Source organism: Haliotis rufescens, unplaced genomic scaffold, assembly GCF_023055435.1.
Source record: "Haliotis rufescens isolate VD_foot unplaced genomic scaffold, xgHalRufe1.0.p SCAF_72, whole genome shotgun sequence".
NCBI lineage: Eukaryota > Metazoa > Mollusca > Gastropoda > Lepetellida > Haliotidae > Haliotis > Haliotis rufescens.
The window spans coordinates 313,097-340,039 of record NW_025964364.1 but is presented as its reverse complement, the minus strand read 5'-3'; the positions used below and the strand labels follow the sequence as shown (position 1 = coordinate 340,039).

Here is a 26,943-nt window from a genome sequence, read left to right as displayed (position 1 = left end):
TTGAAGGAGGCTGACGTCCTGCAACTGATCCAGTTTGGCATCTTAAGATACAAAACATTAGTCTATTGGTTATATTATCTTAAAGAAGAGCCAGGCAGAGGATTTGTGCGAGAAGAGTTGCTTATAGCTCCCAGCGATACAGTAATACCTCCCTAAGTAACCATAAGCATAGGTAATTACACCGTCCTTGTCAATCCATGTCTTTGTATCAAAGGGGGATAATGAACCTCATCCCACAAGTGTTCGATGGGGTTCAGATCAGGGCTGAGGGCTGGCCACGGTAGAACACGGATGTTGTGTTGTTACAGAAAAGCCATGGTAGGTCTGGCAACATGGGGTACAGCGTTGTCCTGCTGGAAAATGTGTTGTTGATGTTGTGCAAAAAATGGAACAACGTGGGGTCTGATCACTTGGTCGATATACCGCTGAGCAGTGACGCCGTGTCCCCGACCTTGACCAACATTAAGAAAGCACATGGGTCCAAGTCTAATCCAATAAGTCCAAACCCTGTCCATATCATAACGCTTGGTCCACCCCACTGATCCCTTTCCATAACGTTTCTGTCAGCGAAACGATCACCTCGACGCCGCCAAATTCTGACTCTTCCGTCTGCATCGGAGACACAAAAGCGACTTTCATCAGAGAAGATGACACGCCTCAACTCACGATAACGCCAATTGCGATGACCCTGTGCCCACTGAAGTCGTGCTTGTCGATGCCGTGGTTCGAGGACAGGACGACGTGCTGGTCGGCGACATCTGAGGTTGTTGGAACGGAGACGTCGGATCACAATGTCCCGGCTAATGTGTCGATTATGTATTCCTATGGTCTGTCGAGCACTTTCACTTGCAGTTAGGAACGGATGTCGCTTGTGTTGACGGGTAATCTGCCGATCTTGTCGAGGTATGTTGACCCTAGGCCGACCGCTCCGAGGAAGGTCATCTGTGGTCTGTGTAGCATTGTATCGATGCAGGAGACGGTAAATTGTGGTTATGTTAACGTTGAAATGACGGGCAACATCTTGGGCAGACTCACCAGCTTCCAAACGTCCGATAGCCTGGTTTCTCTGAATTTGAGTTAGGCGTGGCATTGTTGACCAAGGAGTGGTAGGCCTAAGAATCGGCCACAGTTTTATACCCATTACAGTTCGTGACAGTTCGTGCATTTTCGATTTCGCGAGAAATTGGTGCATGATATTCACATATTCATTGAAAGGGTGCGTTTTGGCGATTCGTTTTTTATGTTGCGTCTTTATTCGGGGCTTCCAAAATGCAACCAAAAATATTGATAACACCATCAGGCTTCACTACATGCTAAAACTCGTATCAATTTATGGTTCCGTGTTTGTTACCTATTTGCTTAAAACCACTTGCGTTTCTTTTGCGTGTGAGTATAGAATACATCTTCGGTCTTAATCCAACATACTCAGCAATATGAGGTCCAGCACATTCGTCCTTCACCTTTATATTGACTGTGCTGAGCAATGGATAATCATTTGGTTAGTAACTTGGATATTATGTATTAATGTTTTCTGTCATATTTCTATACACATCATCAGTTTGTATTTTCATTAACAAAGACTCTGTATCGGTATATAACACCTCACACCTATCATCATATTGCTTTTTGAGTTCATTGTAATACAAGTCATACATTATATGTTTTGACAATTCAAGATTACTCATACCAACGTATACTCGTCTGTTGCAGTTTGTATTACTCTTCCTAGTATGTAATGCTGCTAAGTCATCATCAATATCTGTTAAAAGCTGGACTAGTTATTAGTTTACTTAATCTTTCATCCTCGTGAGATCTGGCAAATTTAACATCAACATGTTTCCTTACATTCTCCATAGTTTTACCAAATACTGAGTTATTCATGAGCTCATACAGGTTCTTTTCAAAATCACCAGTTGCCTGCTTTCTTAAATCTGTGTTCAGCCTCATATAGCGCTCCATCCAAGGGATTTGATCAAACTTGAGAACTCTATGATAGATATAACTAGAGATTTCTACAGTGGACTATATATTTTGTGTATGCTATCTATGAATCTATGTTCATTACCTTGTTTTGTTCTTGCTTTCGCATCCCTGTCTGAATTATGTATAGTTTGAGTCGAAAGGAGGATATATGTCTTTCTATGTTATTAGGAATACATGTTAAACTGCCATCAGTCTCTGAGATTGTATGATGAGATGAGAATCATAACCTCAAAGAGGATGAAATACAAGGGGGATTGGTATTGTTTGGGGATTTATTTTAAGCTTTAAGTTACACTCATAATGCCGGGCTCCTCTGTTTTTACCTGTGATGTGGCAATGATCTCTTACAGAATCCCCATTTAGGGGTTTACTACAAGCTGACAACTTGTTGCCTTCTCATAGGCTCCCGACTCATCCTTGTCATACACGTGAGCTTCGAATGCGATAATTTATCCCTGATTATTCGCTGTTTATTTTTTTAGTGATTCTAGGAACGTTTCTGTTGCATCATGTAAATCACAGGAGCATTTGCTTTTCTGTCGTACTTTACAACCATATATCCAAACCCACAAGCCTTATACACAGACAGATTTATTTGTATGAAGGCCAATTGACCCATTGTACAAAATACATTTACATCATATATATTTTTATCTGGAAGTTACCTAATTGATAATTTCTTTTGTTGAGAACACGTACATTAGAAATTTTGCTAAATGTATCATTGTATCAAAGTTGTAGTCTTTCTTTAAAAAAAGGATGATTAACTGTCTTTGGAATAAACATTTCCTGCTGACTTGCATAAAGAGGACAATTGTATATGTCATGGCGTTTATCCTTAATTACTGACAGTGTTAACATACGACGACGGTATCACCCTCAATATTAGCAACACCCCTACGGACAAGTTAAATACCAAGAGTATTTTGTCCACATCTAAATTTGGTTATTAGCCTTCTATATACACAATGCTTAATATTTGATGAATATTTTTCGCAAACAGTGTAAAATTTATGCAGTTTAATGATTGATAGGGTCTTGCTGCTTAGAGATGCATGCCAATCTTGTACAAACAATCTTTCGCTGAACATATGTATAAATATTTCTGTATTGCCAACGCCTTGTGCAGCCCATACATCCCCCAAACCATAACGACTTAGCAAAAGTCTGATATGCGATGCCCAGTTAAGACGTTTTCTATAAGCAATGCATAACATTTTATAACACTGGTGTGGGTATCTGTTTGGAGTCCGTAACAGAGGTATCCTAATGTCTTATAAACGGTTGAACTGACCAAAATGCTAGTTTGCTCTCTTCCTTATGCTCATGTCAAGATTCATGTAAAGCTCCAAATTAATCTGGGAGAGAAAATAAGTCCCAAATACTTATAGGCATTAATTGTTTTCATTCGCTGACCATTATAATCCCATTTAAAAACAATAATTTGACCCTTCTCAGTATCAATATCCATACCCTATTCATAAGAGTATGAATATATACTCCTCACAAAAAGTTAAGCAAAAAATCTATTATGTGTCAGTCCATGTTCATATATTCCAATTCCTAAAAACTGACTAAAGCAATACAAAGAAAGAGCACAAACACACATTGTCCTCAAAGGGAACTGAAAAGCGTTTATGCCTAACAGGTTTACAAATGATCAAAAACAGCATCATGAAAAAAGTCGTGCAAAATGTGCTGCACTGAAAGATGAAAATCTTTAAATTTGAATTTAAGTCATTTTGAAACAATGATTCAATGTTCAGTAACGTGTATGTCCACCATTGGCTTGAATGCAAGCTTCTACACGTCTTGGCATTGACCAGATAAGCCTATCAAGTGTCTGTTGTTGAATGTTCTGCCATTCTCTCCTTAAGGCCTGTTCAAGTTTATCCAGATTCTGAGGACGAACATGAAGACCATAAACGCGCCTTCCAAGAATGTCCCATGCATGTTCAATGGGATTAAGATCCGGAGACCTTGCAGGCCAGTCCATATGCGTGATGTTGTTGGTCTGAAGAAGATCAGTGACAACTCTTGCTCGATGTGGACGAGCATTATCATCCATAAAGATGAAGTTAGGACCTGCTTGTTGTGCCAGGGGAATGATCACAGGTGTGAAAATCTCGTCCCTGTACCGTACTCCAGTCATGGTACCATGTCTGATGACCACAAGATCAGTTCTGTGTTCAACCCTGATGACAGCCCAGATCATCAAGTTCCACCTCCGTACTGGTCGTGTTCAGCAATTGTACAGTTGGCGTAACGTTCATTACGGTTTCCACACACACGTACCCTACCATCGTTGAAGTCAAGGCAGAATCTTGACTCGTCTGTGAAGAGAACGTTACGCCAGCGATTGACCCTCCAGATACGGCGTTGATTGGCCCGAGCAAGTCTCTGTTGTCGATGGTGTGCAGGCAGTGGGATACGTCGTACTGGTCGTCTGGACCTCAGATCCTGAGCGTGAAGTCTGTTTCTTACTGTCTGTGTTGAGACTCTGTTTCCTGCAACTCTCTGAAGGTCATTCTGGAGAGATCTGGCCGTAGTAAACCTGTTTCTCCGGGCCAGGGTGGCTAAATACCGGTCCTCATGAGGAGTTGTCGCCCTTGGACGACCTGTGCGTGGTCTCTCTGTCATCAGTCCAGTTTGATGGTATCGAGTTGTCGCTCTTGAGATGACACTGCGGTGAACATAAAAATGATTGGCAACAGCAGTTTGGGTGAGACCCCCCTGTACCATTCCAACAATCTGAGCAGCCTCAGTTGGCGTTAAGTGACGCCTAGCCATGACTAAAGTGTTAATGTCGACAAATTGCCCTTGCTGGCAGGTTTTAAGCAATCAGGGTGCATGGGTGAAGTGTGTAAAACATGCATGTCGTGCATTTTGCATGTGTGTTTTGAGGGTGGTTGTGTTCAGGCGATGTTATCAGTGTTATCAGGAAAGTCTACATGGAAAAGGCTTTAAGTCGAGTATTCGAAGGTAATTCTCCTGCCTGAATTTGTTCTCACTGGATGTCATTCAACACTGATGAGAATGTTCCACGGAAAATAATACTTGTTGCTTAACTTTTTGTGAGGAGTATATAATTCATTAAGACGTTTTTTGTAATTTTAAGACACTGTCTGCAACAAGTTATAAATCGCCAGCAAACAGTAGGGCAATAATATTTTACATTTCCTCTGAGATGAAAAAACGCCATCATGGAATTTACTTACCAAACGTATAACTTATTCGTTGATAAACAAAGAAAGCAGTACTGGACTAAGAGTAAAACCTTGTCTTACCCCACATGAACTATCAAAATACTCATCGAATTGATGGTATAACAGCTCACTTAAACTCTGTATCCACATATAACGATATTTAACATATTTTTTTAACCAGAAATATATTTATTCTAGGAATATTTTCTAGGGCAGAGCTTCTCTTGTGTACAACAGATTAGAATGTCTCAAAACATTTATACCTAAATTATTTTGCTTTTCTACGTTATTATTTTGTGAGATTGCTGTAGGTGCATCTATACTTTTAAAGTTGAGTCCATCATTTTGGGGGGTAGCTCGTAGGTCTATTGGAATGTTTGTTTGCAAGAAATAAGGCAGATCCTAATGCCCAATATTAACAATTATTATTATTATTTTTTACTTTAATTATGGCATGTTTTTTCTTATGATATGGGGGTAAATCTATATAAGATCCACCTTCCAAGGCATATAATCTGCTATATCTAAATATAAAGTATCAATCTATCCACAACCTGAACCTCCAACAGTCCATTCCTCCAAAGTTTCTTGTTTCTGTTGAAGTGATGTATCTAATGATGACCTCATTGAACTCGATTCAGTTGTTACTTCATGGTTGTTCAGTATATTCAACGCTATCTTCGGTGTTAGTTTTAGACATTATAACAGTTTGCTGATATTGTATACTTTTTAAATCATCTAACTCCTCGTTAATTTTCCTTGAAATGATGGGTTTAACTTTATCAACATCCGTGTTGGACATAATATCCATCTTCCAACCTCTTAGCATGGTGTGTGGGAACAAATCTTAACTCGACTGGTTCATCATTTGGTTTGTTGTTGTCATCAGTAAATCAATCAATTCAGCTTTTCTCTCTTAAGAATATAACCTCTCAGCCCATGACTACTTGCCTGGGCTATGAGTTTTCTGACAGTCGGGGGTTTGTTGTAGTTCAGACCAAGTAAGGTCAGCTTTTCTCATTCTCTTAAGTCACCGCACTGTTTTGCCAAGGCTTTCAACTCTGTAACAGGAGTCATGGTACAGTATAATTACATGTGAACTAATCTTGTTTATTTTCAATGTAATAAAAATATTAATTCCACCCAGACTATTTCTCTCATTGGGGTACTCACTCTTACTAACGTAATTAATCTGGAGCCGTTCTTTGTCAGACCCATGGGCCTTGCTTAAAGGCAAATTCTATGTCTAAAGATTCAGAGTGACAAAACACTCCCCAGACTGTATGGCAAGAGGGATGACTTCAACTTTCCAATAGTCAACTTTCCCTTCATGTCGAGCAATATTCTAGTAGCTCCAGCCTTTGGTGTTTACATTTGACAACTTTTGAGATACAATCGAACATGCTCTTTCTAACAAGATTTCTAAGAGCGCCATACCTCTCTTGCTCAAAAGGTGTTTGATCAATGTTACTACATTCAAGGCCTCAGAATATCTTTCAAAATGTTTTATGGTGGACATGTGGAGGACATTTCAAAATTTGACGTATCAGTGACAAAAATTGTGTCCGATGCAATTCATTATTTTGACTTGTACCATATGTTCCTTTTTTTTCAGGTGGACAATTGAATTGCCTTTGCATGTGTTTGTTATGGGTGCCACAGGTGGGGCAGGATACACTCACCTTTTCGCGAAAATGGTATCATTACAATTTGAAAGTGATTCATAAACACATGCTCATGATATAGATATAGGAATTGTACAATTGTACGACTCTGCTTTATGCGGAGATTTCTATTGGACGGGAAAGGGTTTCATCGCTTTTTTAAATTCAACAAAACTGACCTTTGACCCTACTTCCACACACAGAGCATGGAAAGCTAATATGGCCTTTCCTTCTTACCATGACATGTATTCCAGTTCTAGCTTTAGTAGTCATCTTACCTTTTCGAGCATAGTCGATAGCTAAACTGCTGACAACTGCTGAAGGATACCAACATTCTACCATTCTACAGCCGTAGTGAGTGCATATGGAGCCCAAGTTGTAATCCACTCAGTGTATGAACTGTGTTGTCGTAGTTTCGCCTTTCTATCCGTAGCCACTTCTTAACCATTGCTACTTCCTTAGGGTCACAGTCATTCTTTCCACCAGTGTTGGTATTTACACAACTTGTTGTGTCAGTGTTTCCACCTCCAGTACTATTAGGAGAATAGTTATGTTTAAAGTGACAGTACTTAGCCGTTATTACAGCAGTGGTTAATGACACTGAGAACATTCCGTGTCTATGGTAAAACTAGCAGCTTAACGCACTCAAAGCATGTCCAACAAATTGGTCTTCCTCAAGGGATTCCCATAAACATAGACGATTTTCTGGTGGGACAGGAAGAATCATACTAGCTACACATGTGAATATGTAACATAGCTGAACATATTGTTTTAGTCATTGCAGATCAATTTGTTCATTGGTATCATCTTCCCGTAAGTATTGGGCGCGTTTCCCACCAGATACCAAAGTTGTTCTATAGATTTAGTGTTGGACTTATCTTGGATGGGTTCATCTGGGAGCAGTTGTTTTAGAAGTTGATTGCATTCCATCTCCTTAGCGTAATACAATAGCTTATATTTAATAATTTTTTTAAATGAAATTAACAATACAACCAGACATAATAACCTGTTGAAAAAGAATGAGTATTTGCCACCACATTATTGTATAAGCAAATGGTTGTAGGTGTTCAATTTGCTAAGCAGTTGTAATATTTTGCTAAGCAGTTGCTAAGCAATTGCATAAGCAGCTGGTTGGTCAGTTTTTCATATGAGTTTAGTGTGCCTGGTTTCTGCTAACAGTTTTCGAAATTGATGTCGCTCGCTCTTAGTAGGAATAACATCATTTTCACGTAGACGTTCCTCAAATGAATCTCGATCCTTGCAATGAAACGGGACAATCCAACGTGTCTGCTCTCTGAGATCTTTCAGGACTCAACTGCATTTTTGAGAAAGTACCAAAACACTATGTTTCATAGGTTAACCTGAGAAAGCATATCTTTCTTTTTGGAAAGTTTTGTTCTGGCATGGAAGTCGTTTATGATAAAATGGGTTGGTTCTCACGTTATTCTTGGAGATGTTCACCTGAGTCAATTTTGTACACCTAGGGAACCTCCATTCTCCATTTTCTTCATGGGTATATTTTATTAACGTTTATGGTTGGACTTTGAATAATGACATGCACAAAAATTTGTAAAAATTGCCTTATAAAATTTCGAGAATAAAAGCTGTTTTACCAAAACCAATTTGCCCACATAGGATAGTGCAGTGAGGTTCCTATAGTAAAAGAATATTAATAGAATGTTCCATCCATTTTGTTTATTAAGTTGAACATCCATAATCACATACAAATATAAGTTTTATTTACCAGCCTCACACTCCAGTGAGATATTGTTAATGTAAAGCTAGCTTCTTCACCGGTGGTTCTGATTACTCTGTGGTAGTCATTAAAAGTAAGTTCATATTCTAACATATCACCTAGTGATGCTTTGTAGAAGGGCACGTGACTCTCTAGTTATTCAAATTCAAGTGGAATATAGAATCAGTTACCTAATGCATCAGGTATAGCCTCATCTTCTCAAAAACGATCAGCGGAAGGTCCGGGGTTCGATCCCCGATCGCGTCATACCAAAAGACATTAAAATATGGTACTTGTTGTACTTGATGACATTAAACATCAAAATATTTGGAATCATAATATTATCATAATAATACAGATGGAAATGTTTTTCAGTCACTTTGTAAAATAACTGAATATTTAGGCATTTAATAAATTTGAAAATGTTACCCATTTTGACAGTAAAAAATATACACACTATAAAAAAAGCAATATTTACTTTGTGTTGCAAGTCAAAATAGTGTAAATGGAAATCGCAAAATTACCAAGCAAGTGACTTATCAAAACTTCGTCATCATTACCGATGCAACCCACAGAGATACCTACATTTCTTTATTATCTCGAAAACTGTATTTCATTTTAATGATCGGTGTGACCATACGCCCTTTTTACTACCCATAAAATGGACTAATGCACTTACGAATGGCGCAGCAGAGGTCGCGAACTAGTCTAGATTTCTGCTATACATCCAGGTACTCACTGGGTAAAAACAATAACAAAGGCAACAACCAGTCCCGGGGAAATGCTTTAGATCAGTGCCCCTTTAAGGGGCTAAAACAAGGACTGGTCGGCTTGGAGTCAGTATACTGTGTCTGAGTGGGGTATTCATGTTAAACTGCGGCATGGTATCTCAACGAGCTAGCACTATAAATCGGCATCAGTCCGGACTAGTACAAGCAGCCACACAAACACACACACACACGTACTTGCACGTCGCTATATAAGTCCAATAATCTTGGACGCGACGTTAAACCCCATTTCACCTCACCTCAAAAATGATCAAGGCCAATAAAGGAACCTACACGCAGTCTCGTTGAATTTCCGATTATTGCTTGTACCTATACCTTGGTAGAGTAAGTTTTTCCGTTTTCCTGCCGTTATCCAGAGATCCATATAACAGTAGTATACATCACTGTCATCAATACTCAAGACCTCATAACCACTCATTTTAATAGGGTTTTTTGTACAGTTGCTCGACCTTTGTTCTGAACAAGCTCCCTGCTATCATCAGCATACATCAAACTCAAAGCTTGTTGCGCAGTTCCTGGAAGCATCACATAATGAGTACCGATATTTGGAAAGCGAACCAGAAGTGTCTGATTCTGATCAATGGTACTCGGATTATTAATTATAGTTACAGACTGGTGAATTGCTTTGGCACCTGATGGGTTGTGCAGTCTACCTTGTGGATTTAACTTGCGTCTGTATTGCAAAGACATGATTGTGGTAAACATATATTTTTAATATCTAATATAAAACGGATAAAACTTGATGACTTAACAGACACTGCTGCTTCAACTGAAGTTAATACTCAATACTGAAATCTGTAAGCCTTATGGTGCTAGTATCACACAAAATGCAAAATATCAATACAAAATAGTAAAAAACCTGCTGGTGAATTTGCAAATATACTTGGATTTGCAGGAAAAGAAGTTGGACCAAGCACAAGTAAGAGTGGAGAAAGACTAACCAATTTAGTTCCCTCTCCAGACTGGTGCATCCCTTTGACCAGATTAGTACAACAGATAATGTCCAACATGAAAGTCTCCAACTCTGCTGAGGGCTATTCCAGTCAAAGATGAAAAATACAACAGTGATAGAACAGAATCTTTCTTATCTTTGCAGTGTAAGAAGTTAAGGAAAGGCATTAATACAGAACTCAAAGTTTCTGTTTTTAGATATAAAACATCAACCTGTCCATATAGGATATTTGAGCGTGTCACTTCATATTATTAATAATGGTTGATTCTGCAGGTCCTGGAATGCATCACCTTAAACAATGTAATACAATTGCACTTTCTGATCTTGGAGACACCGAAGGATTTCATAGACCTGTAATTCAAGACATGTTATATGTTTTACACTTGCAAGATGGTATAAACAAGTGGAAGATGTTATATTTACTGCTGCTAGTGTGGCACCTTATATAGGAGATTTACAAGATGTTGAGGTTAGAAATCCCAGTTATAACAACTTGTACAATCTTGCCCTCAATGATGTTATCAACGGATTATGCTCGAAGCAAACATCGACTGGCTACTAAATATCACCGTTAGTCAACTACATGTAATGCCGAAGGGTAAGACACATGATTTAGATAAAATAATGAACAGTGGGAGGCTTATATCCCATCAGAATGAAAAAGTGTATTCATTGCTCCAATACCAAAGGAAACCATATGTTAATGAGCCGCCCAACTTTTAAAATATTGGCTTAAGTTTGATCTTTAGCTGGAGGCTCTACACTTTTTATCGAAGTCTTGCTTGGGGATGCACCAGAAGATTATCTCGAGGTATGACTGGGTCTAAGGCTTAACTGAGACAAAAAAAACAAGAGTGACATATTTGTAGCAGTATTTGAAATCATCAAGAGTTACCTTATATTGCTGGGATCCAGTTTGATGCAGGGATCATTTGACTCACTAAAATATTTATGCCTAATAACATAATAATAAGGTTAATGCATATATCCCAGGTAGAAGTTGGTGTTCTACCGGGTATTTCTGCAACACCCGTCTGTCTGTGGGTCCACAATGTTTATTCTCTAATAGTATCCTGCTACATCATATCCATGTAGTAAGTCTCTCGGAGACGTAAGCTAGAGGGTCCACCAGCCTAGCCGCTGTCCAAGGGTCAAGTCTCAACTCACAGACTGCCATGTATCGTTTTACGTTACAGCACTATGAATACTTAAATACATATGAGCATTTTAACTTAACTGAGGGAATACATGAAACGTATATAGACTCCATGTTAAAACCTATACCCGGCCAAACTGCCTATGATGCATAGTCTCAAGACATTGCCATTGGAACATTTAAACACTCTTATATGATATACATAATGAATTTATATCCTGCACTCCATGAAGTGTTTGAAAAGATGGATACTGTAAATGAATTTCAATTACAACAAATAAGTGGAATTAAAGAGCAACTGGAGAATTGATTTGTATAAAAAGTATCATAGAGCTGTGAATGCTCTTCATGGAGAAGACACTGTACTTTTAGTAACTAGTGGGGTCTTGGTGTAGACGGTGTTGGCTTATTATCAACTGTTATCGCCAGCCAGAGTCTCTGGAGTGGCAGGAACAGCTCTTAATATATTTCTCCCTGGATGCAATAGTAAGCCTTAAAACATGATAGTATTTGTGTGCTGGCTGAAGCAAAATTAAAGAGCATTGAGGATCATATCTCAGCAGCACAAGCTAATGGTAAGATATCTGAGGAAGAGTTTCGTTTAGTATTGTCAGAACTCACTAATTAAAACACAGAGATTAAGACAAATTCTCACTAGACTGTGGCACTAATGAAGATGAGAAAAACAACTTCATAGGACAAGCACGCTACACATTCCGTACCAAAACCAAGGAATAAGAATAAATTATTTCCTCGATATAGGTCGGCATCTTGATAATATGATGATCATTAGATCGTCATCACATAATTAATCAAACTTAAGACCTGAACATTTTCAGGAGCTGGACCTGGTCCAGATGGGGTGGTCCAGTATCCCCATCATCAATGCTACTGAATGATACTAAACTAAAATAGATTGAACCCTTAAAACTTCTTTGGTCTATTGAGTATAATCTGTTTCAAAATGGTGAAACCCGTTGATAGAAAAAGCGTTCATTAGTTTAAAAATACTTGCATTTGTAAATCAAATGCTAATACAAATATTGCTACAAAATTTAAAATGAAATACAGTCTGTATGTACATGAATGTATAATACAAGATACAATGCATCTGTCAAACTGATACTAAACTGACAATAGTAAGAACTTCAAGCAGAAAATGATATCCGCCTTCAACCCGTTGAATGAATTACACAGTGAACCTTTTCTTGAATTTTATATGAGTATATCCAGTGAGGAACATCTACATTGTTAACCATTAATATGTTAAGGAACGGTCACACATTCATGGACATTCGCAACAGAAAATGTACAAGAAGCAAAGCCTAGTTTTCCAAGGACGTCTGAATATTGAATATTCCTGTATAAATCACAGGACGATAAAGATTTTTTGAATACATTTTGGAATTTGAAATACAAGTTAACATTCTCATATACAAACACACGTGATGAAGTTGGTTGATTATGTTCAAGAAACTACATGAATGTGTCTTCTGCATGTTCGGTTCACCACTCGACCCCTCAAGTTACACAATCTTCTTGGATGTCAGTTTCACATAAACTGACAGTTCCTGAGACATGGTGCTAGGGTTTGTTGTCTGTGTGTAACTGACGTCTCACTGGGGTGTATTGCACATGAATACCTTCACAACATCTCTATTGTATCCCAACACATACAGTTTATGTCCACAGAGAAACAAGCTGTTTGGGTTTTCTATTCCATTTTGTGACGTCAGCAGGTCTCTGACAAACTCCCCTGCTTGTGTCAGTAGTACCACCTTGCGTGCTCCCAGGTCTGCCACCAGGATGTGTCCTGTGTCGGTAGTTGTCATACTCTGTGGTCTGTCCAGTCTCTTGACTCTTGTAGGGGTGTAGGTGAACACAACATCTCCCTCTGGTGTGATACAGTAGACAGAGTGCGGCCCAGAATCTGACACCAGGATGTTGCCCCTGTCTGTAGCACAGAGGAAAATAGGGTTATATATCCCGTGTGTTGAGTGCACTGACTGACCTCATTACTCTCCCCGATACATCCAGGATGTCAACACAGGGAGGATCCCAACAACCTGCTGCTAATGTTGAAGGACTCAAGTCTGTTAGACATGTGTACTTCTTCTTTGTTGTGACACGTGACTGTAGTACAAGGTCAGGGGTGACCCGTACTATTACAATCTCATTGTGTGCCCAGACTGATACAGCCATCTGGTTGTCCCTCAGCCTCGTCACAGATCTTGGGTTACTTGGAAGATCCAGTTTACTGTGTTGTGATATGTCATTCTTTGTGCAGAAGGATTTCAGACATTTATTGTTGTAGTTGTGACCACCAGTGTCTCCTCACCATCCACAACCAGGACTGTGACGTCAGATGGATACGGCTGCTTCTTGTCGCCATCGACCCTAATGCCGACTGTCTTGTGTAACACTGGTCTGCACATGACGTCAAATGTGCCACTCTGTGTTTTACCAATTTGCGTATATATAACGTCATAAATGTTCTGTTGAATTCTACCAAGTTGTACATCCTTGTGTAATTTCCTCTCATCTATTTCATTCACAAATATAAGATTTGTATCTTGACCACTGTCTGTGAAAGTGACATCCCTGTCTGTTGCCTTCTTGATTGCCCCTGACCGACACATTTGGTACATGCCAAACATGTCAGTCTCACTCCCAGACTTCAACATCTGGGTGATGTACTCTATGTATTGTTGATACATCTGCATGTCTATTTCCCCTGACTTTATCCGCCCCCTTAGTTGGCCAGACTGCTTCTCTGTCATCTCATTCAGCTCCTCCAGCAGCTGGTTCTCCTTCTCTTTAATCACGTCCATGGCTTTCTGTGAGGCCTGTCTGATCTGTGACTTAATTTTGTCTTTGTTGTGGCTGATCGCATCAATCTGTGATCTGTGTTGTTGAAGTGATCTGCCCGTGTCGTCAAAGCTCTGTGTAATCAATCCCTTATTGTGTGTAAGAACACTTCTCATCTCAGACATTATGGACTGAATAGTGAACACAGAGTCGCATTTCCTGTGGTATAAGGCACAACACTTGGGGAATATTGCTCTGTTACAGTCTCTGCAGCAGAAATCCAAGTCGTCATTGTGTTCTGTGCACCTTGGTCTCTGTCGTTTAGTGACCTTCACTGCTCCACCAAGGTCAGCAATCACGTGCTTTGACGTTGCAGGAAGAGACGCATGCATTTTCACACATCTCTCACAGAGCGGCACATCACAGTCTTGACAGTAGGAGTTGGCCGGATGACTTTCTCCAAGATCCTGGCAGGGATGGCAGCAGTTGTCTGTATCAAAACATGTCATGGCAAGGCAAGGGTTCATGATTCACTGTGAACATGTCTCGAAGGAGGATATCAGAGGCGCAAGATGACAAATACTTGGAATGCCTTCTCCCTCAAAGATATGGGGCATCAACCGGGCCACCATTACACTGTAAGCAGCCGATTGGTGAGAAAGCATGCTCAAACCAATGCCATGAAGGACCTTCCACGATCAGAAAGACAGGGCACTGCTTCGATTAGTACAACGGCAGGCATTTGCAAAGAGTCGTGTCATCAAACGACAATCGGTGTATGTCGAATGTTCAGAAACCGCTTTAGGGCAGCAGGAATGGCGCCCAGGGGAGTCATCAAAAGCCCCCTTCTGGGAGATCAGAGGCTCCGTCTGGCATGGTGATAAGCACCTCGGGTTTGGGATCTGAGAACCTTGAGGAAGATCCATTGGTTGTACGAGAGCAGGTTCTGCTTGTGTCAGGGAGGCACCTGAATACGGCCCATACACCCAGGAACATCGGGCCAACGTACGCCCCTTATGGCAGAGACTCAGTACTGATTTGGCGTCCAGGTTCAGCATGTTATCGCGCGAGAAACGTGAGACAAGCTGAACCTGGACGCAATACAGTACAATCTCACGGGGAATCAGTACATCCAAGATGTTCTGGAACCAGTTCTTGTACCCGGGGATAGAACCACCGATGTTCCGTTCTCCAGGCATAATTCAAGAGAAGCTTCAAGAATGAGATGATCTTTCGCCTTTTTTCATTACGTTTACTTACTATCAGTGGTATTTCCCCCACAGGCTAGAGTGTCCAGAAGTCCCTGTATGAGGAAACTGGGTTTGATCTGTTTCACCCACTCCTCCACTGGTCTGTCAGGCTGGGGAGCTTGGGTCATCTGACGACAGTAGGGACACGGGGTGGACTTGGCTCTGATGGCGTCTTGTCTGGTCTTCAGGAATTTCCCCAGGCAGCCCTTACAGAAGGTGTGGCCACAGGTCAGAGTACAGGGGTCTTTGTATCCCTCCGTACAAACTGAGCAGGTCGGGAAGTTCTCATTCAGACTCTCCAGCTTTCTGGCGGCAGCCATCTGAAACAAAAGAACATGTAATGTTTAAGTTCGTTTATGTATTCCTGGTACATTGAAGTGGCCTGGGTATTGCCCACAGAGTAACAAACAGGTAATGAACGCAGCACAACCGAGTCAGTGTCAAAGTTTGATCAACCATCCGGGTTCTACACACAGGACTGAGGTATCCCAACGTTAGTCAGTTGACGCCATCCACCACGTGGCAACCTGAGCAGAGATAACTCCGTCTGTACACGGGCGAGAACAGATTCACAACACTCTGCTGTGACGAGACCGGATCAGATGGTCAGTGACGTACCTGAATGTCAACAAACAACAACGGTTCTAATATTGTCAACAACTACAATATTGACATTAAACAACAAACAAATCTAAATAGGAATATGTTATTGTTCAGACCTTGTTTTCTCCCTTTTTGACATGCTCTCTAAAGATACAACTGTATCATATATGTTTGCATATATATGTTTGCTTGATTGTTTGTTGTTTGACGCCGCACTCAGCAATATTCTACCTATATGACGGCGGTCTGTACCAGTCTGGACCAGTCAATCCAGTGATTGAAATCATGAGCATCGATCTACACAACTGGGATACGATGAAATGCATCAACAAAATCAGCTAGCCTGACCACCCGAACCCGTTAGTCGCCTCTGAAGATCTATTCTTCACGGGTCGCATATATATGTGGCAGTCAAATAAACACGCATGAAATTTGTTTTCTTGTTATTTTATTCTTTTTTCAAGTACAGTCAATCATATATATTACAGGTTTCCTGATGCTATCGGACGTTAAACTAATCTCACAAACACATCTTTGAAGGTATTTCTGGCGGTAAACGCATCTCATCAATACAACGAGCTTGCTTTTTCCAAGGTTTTCAAGGGTTTATATGATGGGTTGGTAGAGTGTACCTATAGTTGGGTTGTTTTATACCAACGGAAAAAGTAACTGTGTAAATGTTATGTTAATGAAAATAACAACATAATGTTTGGTCATTCGTCTGATAACTGGTTTTTTTCAGAACAAATTCATCGACAAATTCCATACCTGGGTAACAGGACACAGAGCGCCACGCCTTTAAAGAGGGGTGGTATAACAGCTCAGTGAGTGAATACCATTTACGTTGATACATGCGAGGCAGCGGCGGCGCATTGAAGACACCAGATGGTTGAAAACAGCCTGGGGGGGCTGATGTTCCAAATGTAAACCAAAATCCGGTCTAATTAGCGATGTCGGCAGGTTCTGGTCCTGTCGCAGATGTCGTTTTATCTCATCCTATACATGTTTTCTTAAGGGAGATGTCTGGAGAAACGGCCAGTCATGGCAGTACAGCATGGCATCAGAGCTGTCTAGATAAAACTTGGACCAATCTGTGAACAGAATACTGTCCCAGTCTTGTCTTCTGAACATCAGATGATTTTTTCACCAAGCAAGGCGTGCCTGACGGTGACGTAGAAGCACAATTTTGCGTATCGCTGGACGTCGGGGCCGGACGTTGTGCTCCCTCGACCGGTTGCGGACGGTTCTGCCACTATTTGGTCTCAACCCAGGAATTGACCAAGCTGTAAATGTGGCAGTTTGGTATAGATTTCGTAGATGCACCAACTGAATATGGTTGTCTTGTTGACGTGACGTCACACGTGGATATTCGGCCCGTGGCAAGTCCATGAGTGTTGCCCTGCTGTAGTTCCAAGGATATGATATTGTGTGTTATGATAAACATTAAAAGGTCTGGCATCTAAAACATCTAAAAAATGTCCTGTTTGCAGCATACGCACCGCGCGTAGACGTTGGTTTTCAGGAAAGCGTATTGAGTAAACAATGCACGGCTGAACAAAATTGTTTTCATGAGCACCTGATACCTAAGTAGTCATGGTATGCAGGTCAGCGTTAGAAAAAAACAGGTGTGCGAGTCTCAGGCTCCTAAGAAACACGTGTGCGAGTCTCAGGCTCCCAAGAAACACGAAAAGTGTGCGCCGTAAATTAACATGCACGGCCAAATTGTGATTCACCACCTTGAAGTCGAGATGTCTTCATGAATATGTATTGAAAAATGCAACATTTATTTTCAGAATATATACATTTTTATAGAACTTTAAGCGAAACACATTTACATTTTTTCCGTTAGTATATCATTACGTCATCTGAATTGGGTTCTTTTGATTAGCTTGTCTCAGATTTGAGGTTTATTCATTGCTTTGCTCGGTGCTGTATATAGCGTGTATTGTAGAGGTATGTTGATGAAGTAATGTAAGTTTAACATGTTTCTATGTTTGAAAAGGAAATTTATGATTTTATTGTCATAACACTGTTGAACAGTTTATGTTGGTGTATTGACATTGCACTTGTATTGAAGTATTCCTTGACTTGTTGCTTGGTCAAGTGTCTGTTTTATTTATGAGTAAAGTTCATGTTTTACTTTTTCAGGTCATTCTGCTCGACTCCACGAGATCAGGGCAACAACAGATGTCTTTGGAGTTACTCACTTATCTAGCCGATTGCGTAAGGCTGACATTTCTTAATTCATGTTGCTAATAAGCTTCAAACTTATATTATTCCAAAACATATTTCATTCACTGCCTAACCGCCTCCCTTCTCTGACTCACCCTTTCATTGAATCACCCTTCACACACTCCATCAGTCATTCCTACACCCACTCCTTTACTCATTCCTTCACACACTCCTTTACTCATTCCTATGCTCACACCTTTACTCATTCCTTCACCCACTCCTTTACTCATTCCTTCATAAACCCCTTTACTCATTCCTATGCTCACACCTTTACTCAATCCTTCACCACTCCTTTACTCATTCCTTCACCAATTCCTTTACTCATTCCTTCACCCATTCCTTTTCTCATTCCTTCACCCACTCCTTTACTCATTCCTTCATACACCCCTTTACTCATTCCTTCACACACCCCTTTACTCATTCCTTCATACACTCCTTTACTCATTCCTTCATACACTCCTTTACTCATTCCTTCATACACCCCTTTACTCATTCCTTCACACACCCCTTTACTCATTCCTTCATACACTCCTTTACTCATTCCTTCATACACCCCTTTACTCATTCCTTCACACACCCCTTTACTCATTCCTTCATACACTCCTTTACTCATTCCTTCACTCACACCTTTACTCATTCCTTCACCCACTCCTTTACCCAATTCCTTCACCCTCCTTTACTCATTCCTTCATACACCCCTTTACTCATTCCTTCATACACCCCTTTGCTCATTCCTTCATACACTCCTTTACTCATTCCTTCCTTTACTCATTCCTTCACCCACACCTTTACTCATTCCTTCATACACCCCTTTACTCATTCCTTCATACTCCTTTACTCATTCCTTCATACACTCCTTTACTCATTCCTTCCTTTACTCATTCCTTCACCCACACCTTTACTCATTCCTTCATACACCCCTTTACTCATTCCTTCATACACCCCTTTACTCATTCCTTCATACTCCTTTACTCATTCCTTCATACATTCCTTTACTCATTCCTTCAACACCTTTACTCATTCCTTCACCCACTCCTTTTCTCATTCCTTCACCCACACCTTTTCTCAATCCTTCACCCACACCTTTTCTCATTCCTTCACCCACTCCTTTTCTCATTCCTTCACCCACACCTTTTCTCAATCCTTCACCCACTCCTTTTCTCATTCCTTCACCCACACCTTTTCTCAATCCTTCACCCACACCTTTTCTCATTCCTTCACCCATTCCTTTACTCATTCCTTCACCCACTCCTTTATTCATTCCTTCACCCACTCCTTTTCTCATTCCTTCACCCACTCCTTTTCTCATTCCTTCACCCACACCTTTTCTCAATCCTTCACCCACTCCTTTTCTCATTCCTTCACCCACACCTTTTCTCAATCCTTCACCCACACCTTTTCTCAATCCTTCACCCACTCCTTTTCTCATTCCTTCACCCACACCTTTACTCAATCCTTCACCCACACCTTTTCTCATTCCTTCACCCATTCCTTTACTCATTCCTTCACCCACTCCTTTATTCATTCGTTCCCTAGTATTTCTGAAGAATCATATACCTCCACTTTTTGAGGAACTATTGTATGTTCCACCAGAATTCCGTCTCCCTGTATGTCCGTGCATGTAACACTCCCACTTACCGTGTGTCCTGCCACCGGTGTCTCGCCAACGACACTGCGTCGGGGAATGTACGTGCAACCAGTGTCAACAAAGTGATTTAGTAGACTAGCCTCCTTGTCCCGACATGATTTTTACAGAGTGGAGAATATTTCTGGAGAACAATGGACCTCTACCCACGTCAGTGTGACACAGTGAGGTCATGGTTGGTGTAACACAGTGAGGTCATGTTGGGTGTGACACAGGGAGGTCATGTTGGGGGCGACACACTGAGGTCATGTTGGGTGTGACACAGGGAGGTCCTGTTGGGTGTGACAGTACTAGCAGCCACACAGACATGCTTGTCGCTATTTAAGTGTAATAATCTTGTATGCGACGTTAAACCCCATTTCACCTCACGTCGCCTTCACCTACTCAAAGTCACTCCTTCACTCACCCCTTTACTCATTGGTGAAGAAGTCAATGATACCAAGATCGGAGGAACACAAACAATTGCTCACACAATCATTCACAGACCCCTTCCTTTCTTCCTTCCTTCACTCACCCTCCTCATTCTTTGCCGTGGCTGAGCTGAACTGTCCTTTAATATTAGAGATGATTGTACTCATGCTGGTGTTATAGTGTTATACCACTATTTCTTACACTCGAGATACCATGCCGCAGGGTGACATGGTTACTCCTCAGACACATGATACTCAAGCCCTCCAGGGTCGGAGATACCATGCCACAGGGTGACATGGTTACTCCTCAGACACATGATACTCAAGCCCTCCAAGGTCGGAGATACCATGCCGCAGGGTGACATGGTTACTCCTCAGACACATGATACTCAAGCCCTCCAGGGTCGGAGATACCATGCCGCAGGGTGACATGGTTACTCCTCAGACACATGATACTCAAGCCCTCCAGGGTCGGAGATACCATGCCGCAGGGTGACATGGTTACTCCTCAGACACATGATACTCAAGCCCTCCAGGGTCGGAGATACCATGCCGCAGGGTGACATGGTTGCTCCTCAGACACATGATACTCAAGCCCTCCAGGGTCGGAGATACCATGCCACAGGGTGACATGGTTACTCCTCAGACACATGATACTCAAGCCCTCCAGGGTCGGAGATACCATGCCGCAGGGTGACATGGTTACTCCTCAGACACATGATACTCAAGCCCTCCAGGGTCGGAGATACCATGCCGCAGGGTGACATGGTTACTCCTCAGACACATGATACTCAAGCCCTCCAGGGTCGGAGATACCATGCCGCAGGGTGACATGGTTACTCCTCAGACACATGATACTCAAGCCCTCCAGGGTCGGAGATACCATGCCGCAGGGTGACATGGTTACTCCTCAGACACATGATACTCAAGCCCTCCAGGGTCGGAGATACCATGCCGCAGGGTGACATGGTTACTCCTCAGACACATGATACTCAAGCCCTCCAGGGTCGGAGATACCATGCCGCAGGGTGACATGGTTACTCCTCAGACACATGATACTCAAGCCCTCCAGGGTCGGAGATACCATGCCGCAGGGTGACATGGTTACTCCTCAGACACACGATACTCAAGCCCTCCAGGGTCGGAGATACCATGCCGCAGGGTGACATGGTTACTCCTCAGACACATGATACTCAAGCCCTCCAGGGTCGGAGATACCATGCCGCAGGGTGACATGGTTACTCCTCAGACACATGATACTCAAGCCCTCCAGGGTCGGAGATACCATGCCGCAGGGTGACATGGTTACTCCTCAGTCACATGATACTCAAGCCCTCCAGGGTCGGAGATACCATGCCGCAGGGTGACATGGTTACTCTTCAGACACATGATACTCAAGCCCTCCAGGGTCGGAGATACCATGCCGCAGGGTGACATGGTTACTCCTCAGACACATGATACTCAAGCCCTCCAGGGTCGGAGATACCATGCCGCAGGGTGACATGGTTACTCCTCAGACACATGATACTCAAGCCCTCCAAGGTCGGAAACAACAAGTACCATCTCTAAACGAATGATGCAGCCACTTCACCGACCTTCCTCTCTCCTGGCTGACACCCTATCTACTTCAGCAACCTTCCTCTCTCCTGGCTGACACCCTATCTACTTCACCGACCTTCCTCTCTCCTGGCCGACACCCTATCTACTTCAGCAACCTTCCTCTCTCCTGGCTGACACCCTATCTACTTCAGCAACCTTCCTCTCTCCTGGCAGACACCCTATCCACTTCACCGACCTTCCTCTCTCCTGGCTGACACCCTATCTACTTCAGCAACCTTCCTCTCTCCTGGCAGACACCCTATCTACTTCAGCAACCTTCCTCTCTCCTGGCTGACACCCTATCTACTTCAGCAACCTTCCTCTCTCCTGGCTGACACCCTATCTACTTCAGCAACCTTCCTCTCTCCTGGCAGAGACCCTATCCACTTCACCAACCTAGCTCTCTCCTGGCTGACACCCTATCTACTTCAGCAACCTTCCTCTCTCCTGGCAGAGACCCTATCCACTTCACCAACCTTCCTCTCTCCTGGCTGACACCCTATCTACTTCAGCAACCTTCCTCTCTCCTGGCTGACACCCTATCCACTTCACCCACCTAGCTCTCTCCTGGCTGATACCCTATCCACTTCACCGACCTAGCTCTCTCCTGGCAGACACCCTATCCACTTCACCCACCTAGCTCTCTCCTGGCAGACACCCTATCCACTTCACTGGAGGCAGTGATCTCCCCATTAACAACTGGCGGGCTAGAAGAGAGGCCTTGGCATGTTCCTGCTGGTTCAGCTGTTGTTGCTGCTGGGGCTTTTGCTGCTTGACCTGCTGCTGCTGGGGTTGTTGCTACTTGGCTCTTGCTACTGGGCTGTTGCTCCTTGGCTGTTGCTACTTGGTAGTTGCTACTTGGCTCTTGCTACTGGGCTGTTGCTCCTTGGCTGTTGCTCCTGGGCTGTTGCTACTGGGCTGTTGCTGCTGGGCTGTTGCTCCTGGGCTGTTGCTACTGGGCTGTTGCTCCTGGGCTGTTGCTACTGGGCTGTTGATGCTGGGCTGTTGCTCCTGGACTGTTGCTACTGGGTTGGTGCTACTGGGCTGTTGCTACTGGGCTGCTGCTACTGGGCTGCTGCTACTCAAGAGGCATGGCAACTGGGGAAGAGGCATGGCAGGTGGGGGAGAGGCATGACAAGTGGGGGAGAGGCATAGAAAGTGGGGGTGAGGCATGGCAAGTGGGGGTGAGGCATGGCAAGTGGGGGAGAGGCATAGAAAGTGGGGGAGAGGCATAGAAAGTGGGGGTGAGGCATAGAAAGTGGGGGTGAGGCATGGCAAGTGGGGGAGAGGCATGGCAGCAGGAGGAGAGGCATGGCAGGTGGAGGAGAGGCATGGCAGCAGGAGGAGAGGCATGGCAGGTGGAGGAGAGGCATGGCAGCAGGAGGAGAGGCATGGCAGGTGGAGGAGAGGCATGGCAGCAGGAGGAGAGGCATGGCAGGTGGAGGAGAGGCATGGCAGGTGGAGGAGAGGCATAGCAGCAGGAGGAGAGGCATGGCAGCAGGAGGAGAGGCATGGCAGGTGGAGGAGAGGCATGGCAGGTGAAGGAGAGGCATGGCAGGTGGAGGAGAGGCATGGCAGGTGAAGGAGAGGCATGGCAGGTGGAGGAGAGGCATGGCAGGTGAAGGAGAGGCATGGCAGGTGGAGGAGAGGCATGGCAGGTGGGGGAGAGTCATGGCAGGTGAAGGAGAGGCATGGCAGGTGGAGGAGAGGCATGGCAGGTGAAGGAGAGGCATGGCAGGTGGAGGAGAGGCATGGCAGGTGGGGGAGAGGCATGGAAGGTGAAGGAGAGGCATGGCAGGTGAAGGAGAAGTATGGCATGTGGAGGAGAGGCATGGCAGGTGGGGGAGAGGCATGGAAGGTGAAGGAGAGGCATGGCAGGTGAAGGAGAGGCATGGCAGGTGGAGGAGAGGCATGGCAGGTGGGGGAGAGGCATGGCAGGTGAAGGAGAGGCATGGCAGGTGAAGGAGAAGTATGGCATGTGGAGGAGAGGCATGGCAGGTGGGGGAGAGGCATGGAAGGTGAAGGAGAGGCATGGCAGGTGAAGGAGAGGCATGGCAGGTGGAGGAGAGGCATGGCAGGTGGGGGAGAGGCATGGCAGGTGAAGGAGAGGCATGGAAGGTGAAGGAGAGGCATGGCAGGTGGAGGAGAGGCATGGCAGGTGGGGGAGAGGCATGGCAGGTGGGGGAGAGGCATGGCAGGTGGAGGAGAGGCATGGCAGGTGGGGGAGAGGCATGGCAGGTGAAGGAGAGGCATGGCAGGTGGGGGAGAGGCATGGCAGGTGGGGGAGAGGCATGGCAGGTGGGGGAGAGGCATGGCAGGTGGGGGAGAGGCATGGCAGGTGGGGGAGAGGCATGGCAGGTGGGGGAGAGGCATGGCAGGTGGGGGAGAGGCATGGCAGGTGAAGGAGAGGCATGGCAGGTGGGGGAGAGGCATGGAAGGTGAAGGAGAGGCATGGAAGGTGAAGGAGAGGCATGGCAGGTGGGGGAGAGGCATGGCAGGTGGGGGAGAGGCATGGCAGGTGGAGGAGAGGCATGGCAGGTGGGGGAGAGGCATGGCAGGTGAAGGAGAGGCATGGCAGGTGGGGGAGAGGCATGGCAGGTGGGGGAGAGGCATGGCAGGTGGGGGAGAGGCATGGCAGGTGGGGGAGAGGCATGGCAGGTGGAGGAGAGGCATGGCAGGTGGGGGAGAGGCATGGCAGGTGAAGGAGAGGCATGGCAGGTGGGGGAGAGGCATGGCAGGTGGGGGAGAGGCATGGCAGGTGGGGGAGAGGCATGGCAGGTGGGGGAGAGGCATGGCAGGTGGAGGAGAGGCATGGCAGGTGGGGGAGAGGCATGGCAGGTGGGGGAGAGGCATGGCAGGTGGGGGAGAGGCATGGCAGGTGGGGGAGAGGCATGGCAGGTGGGGGAGAGGCATGGCAGGTGGGGGAGAGGCATGGCAGGTGGGGTGGGGGAGAGGCATGGCAGGTGGGGGAGAGGCATGGCAGGTGGGGGAGAGGCATGGCAGGTGGGGGAGAGGCATGGCAGGTGGGGGAGAGGCATGGCAGGTGGAGGAGAGGCATGGCAGGTGGGGGAGAGGCATGGCAGGTGGGGGAGAGGCATGGCAGGTGGGGGAGAAGTATGGCAGGTGGGGGAGAGGCATGGCAGGTGGGGGAGAGGCATGGCAGGTGGAGGAGAGGCATGGCAGGTGGGGGAGAGGCATGGCAGGTGAAGGAGAGGCATGGCAGGTGGGGGAGAGGCATGGCAGGTGAAGGAGAGGCATGGCAGGTGGGGGAGAGGCATGGCATGTGGAGGAGAGGCATGGCAGGTGGGGGAGAGGCATGGCAGGTGAAGGAGAGGCATGGCAGGTGGGGGAGAGGCATGGCAGGTGGGGGAGAGGCATGGCAGGTGGGGGAGAGGCATGGCAGGTGGGGGAGAGGCATGGCATGTGGAGGAGAGGCATGGCAGGTGGAAGGCTTAAATGTCCATCATGAATACTTTGTTGCCATATGGCTGAAATAATGCAGATGCAACATTAAATTTAACTCACTCACCCACCACCATCACTACAACTGTCATGTGACAAGCATCTATTATGGATATGATTCTGTCAGGATGATCATAAATATGTTTCCATCAACTCTTCACCTTACTTCTCGCAAGGCTGAATAGGTCTTCGGCAACCAATGCTTGCCATAAAAGGCGACTATGCTTGTTGTAAGAGGCAACTAACGGGATCGGGTGGTCAGGCTTGCTGACCTGGTTGATGCATGTCATCGTATCCCAATTGTGTGGATGGATGCTCATGGTACAGACTTCATTATTTACAGACCGTGGTCATACAGGTGGAATATTGCTGAGTGCGACGTTAAACATGACAAGAAACACATGACAAGAAACACATGACAAGAAACACACGACAAGAAAACACGACAAGAAACACACGACAAGAACACATGACAAGAAACACACGACAAGAAACACGACAAGAAACACATGACAAGAAACACATGACAAGAAACACACGACAAGAAACACACGACAAGAAACACGACAAGAAATACGGGACAAGAAACACATGACAAGAAACACATGACAAGAAACACACGACAAGAAACACATGACAAGAAACACATGACAAGAAACACACGACAAGAAACACATGACAAGAACACATGACAAGAAACACATGACAAGAAATACACGACAAGAAACACACGACAAGAAACACACGACAAGAAACACATGACAAGAAATACACGACAAGAAACACACGACAAGAAACACATGACAAGAAACACACGACAAGAAACAGACGACAAGAAACACACGACAAGAAATACACGACAAGAAACACGACAAGAAACACATGACAAGAAACACACGACAAGAAACACACGACAAGTAACACATGACAAGAAACACACAAGAAACAGACGACAAGAAACACATGACAAGAAACACACGACAAGAAACACACGACAAGAAACACACGACAAGAAACACACGACAAGAACACATGACAAGAAACACACGACAAGAACACACGACAAGAACACACGACAAGAAACACACGACAAGAACACATGACAAGAAACACACGACAAGAAACACACGAAATACACGACAAGAAACACACGACAAGAAACACACAACAAGAAACACACGACAAGAAACACACGACAAGAAACACGACAAGAAACACGCAACAAGAAACACATGACAAGAAACACACAACAAGAACACATGACTAGAAACACGACAAGAACACACGACAAGAAACACATGACAAGAAACACATGACAAGAAACACGACAAGAAACACACGACAAAAAACACACAAGAAACACACGACAAGAAACACACGACAAGAAACACACGACAAGAAACACACGACTAGAAACACGACAAGAACACACGACAAGAAACACATGACA

At 44.1% G+C, this 26,943-nt stretch overlaps 3 protein-coding genes across 3 annotated transcripts; all 3 read right to left on the bottom strand.

Annotated features, from left to right (window-relative positions):
* Positions 1-13,335: 13,335 nt before the first annotated feature.
* LOC124125974 (transcription intermediary factor 1-beta-like) lies at positions 13,336-14,897 on the bottom strand. The gene has a single exon (XM_048388498.1). It carries the CDS (start codon positions 14,817-14,819, stop codon positions 13,779-13,781), a length of 1,041 nt encoding a protein of 346 aa, XP_048244455.1. The 5' UTR covers positions 14,820-14,897; the 3' UTR covers positions 13,336-13,778.
* Positions 14,898-19,335: 4,438 nt separating this feature from the next.
* On the bottom strand, positions 19,336-19,902 carry LOC124125972 (protein argonaute 3-like). Its single transcript, XM_046489395.2, has one exon. The coding sequence runs from the start codon at positions 19,900-19,902 to the stop codon at positions 19,336-19,338; it is 567 nt and encodes a 188-aa protein (XP_046345351.2).
* Positions 19,903-23,700: 3,798 nt separating this feature from the next.
* On the bottom strand, positions 23,701-25,449 carry LOC125376733 (leucine-rich repeat extensin-like protein 5). The gene has a single exon (XM_048388482.1). It carries the CDS (start codon positions 25,447-25,449, stop codon positions 23,701-23,703), a length of 1,749 nt encoding a protein of 582 aa, XP_048244439.1.
* Between the last annotated feature and the right edge of the window lie 1,494 nt (positions 25,450-26,943).

What these genes read in the sequence shown, in the direction of transcription:
- LOC125376733 (XM_048388482.1), bottom strand. Translation starts at nt 25,449, where the DNA reads ATGCCTCTCCCCCACCTGCCATGCCTCTCCCCCACCTGCCATGCCTCT.
- LOC124125974 (XM_048388498.1), bottom strand. Translation starts at nt 14,819, where the DNA reads ATGAACCCTTGCCTTGCCATGACATGTTTTGATACAGACAACTGCTGC.
- LOC124125972 (XM_046489395.2), bottom strand. Translation starts at nt 19,902, where the DNA reads ATGAATAAAGGAGTGGGTGAAGGAATGAGTAAAGGAATGGGTGAAGGA.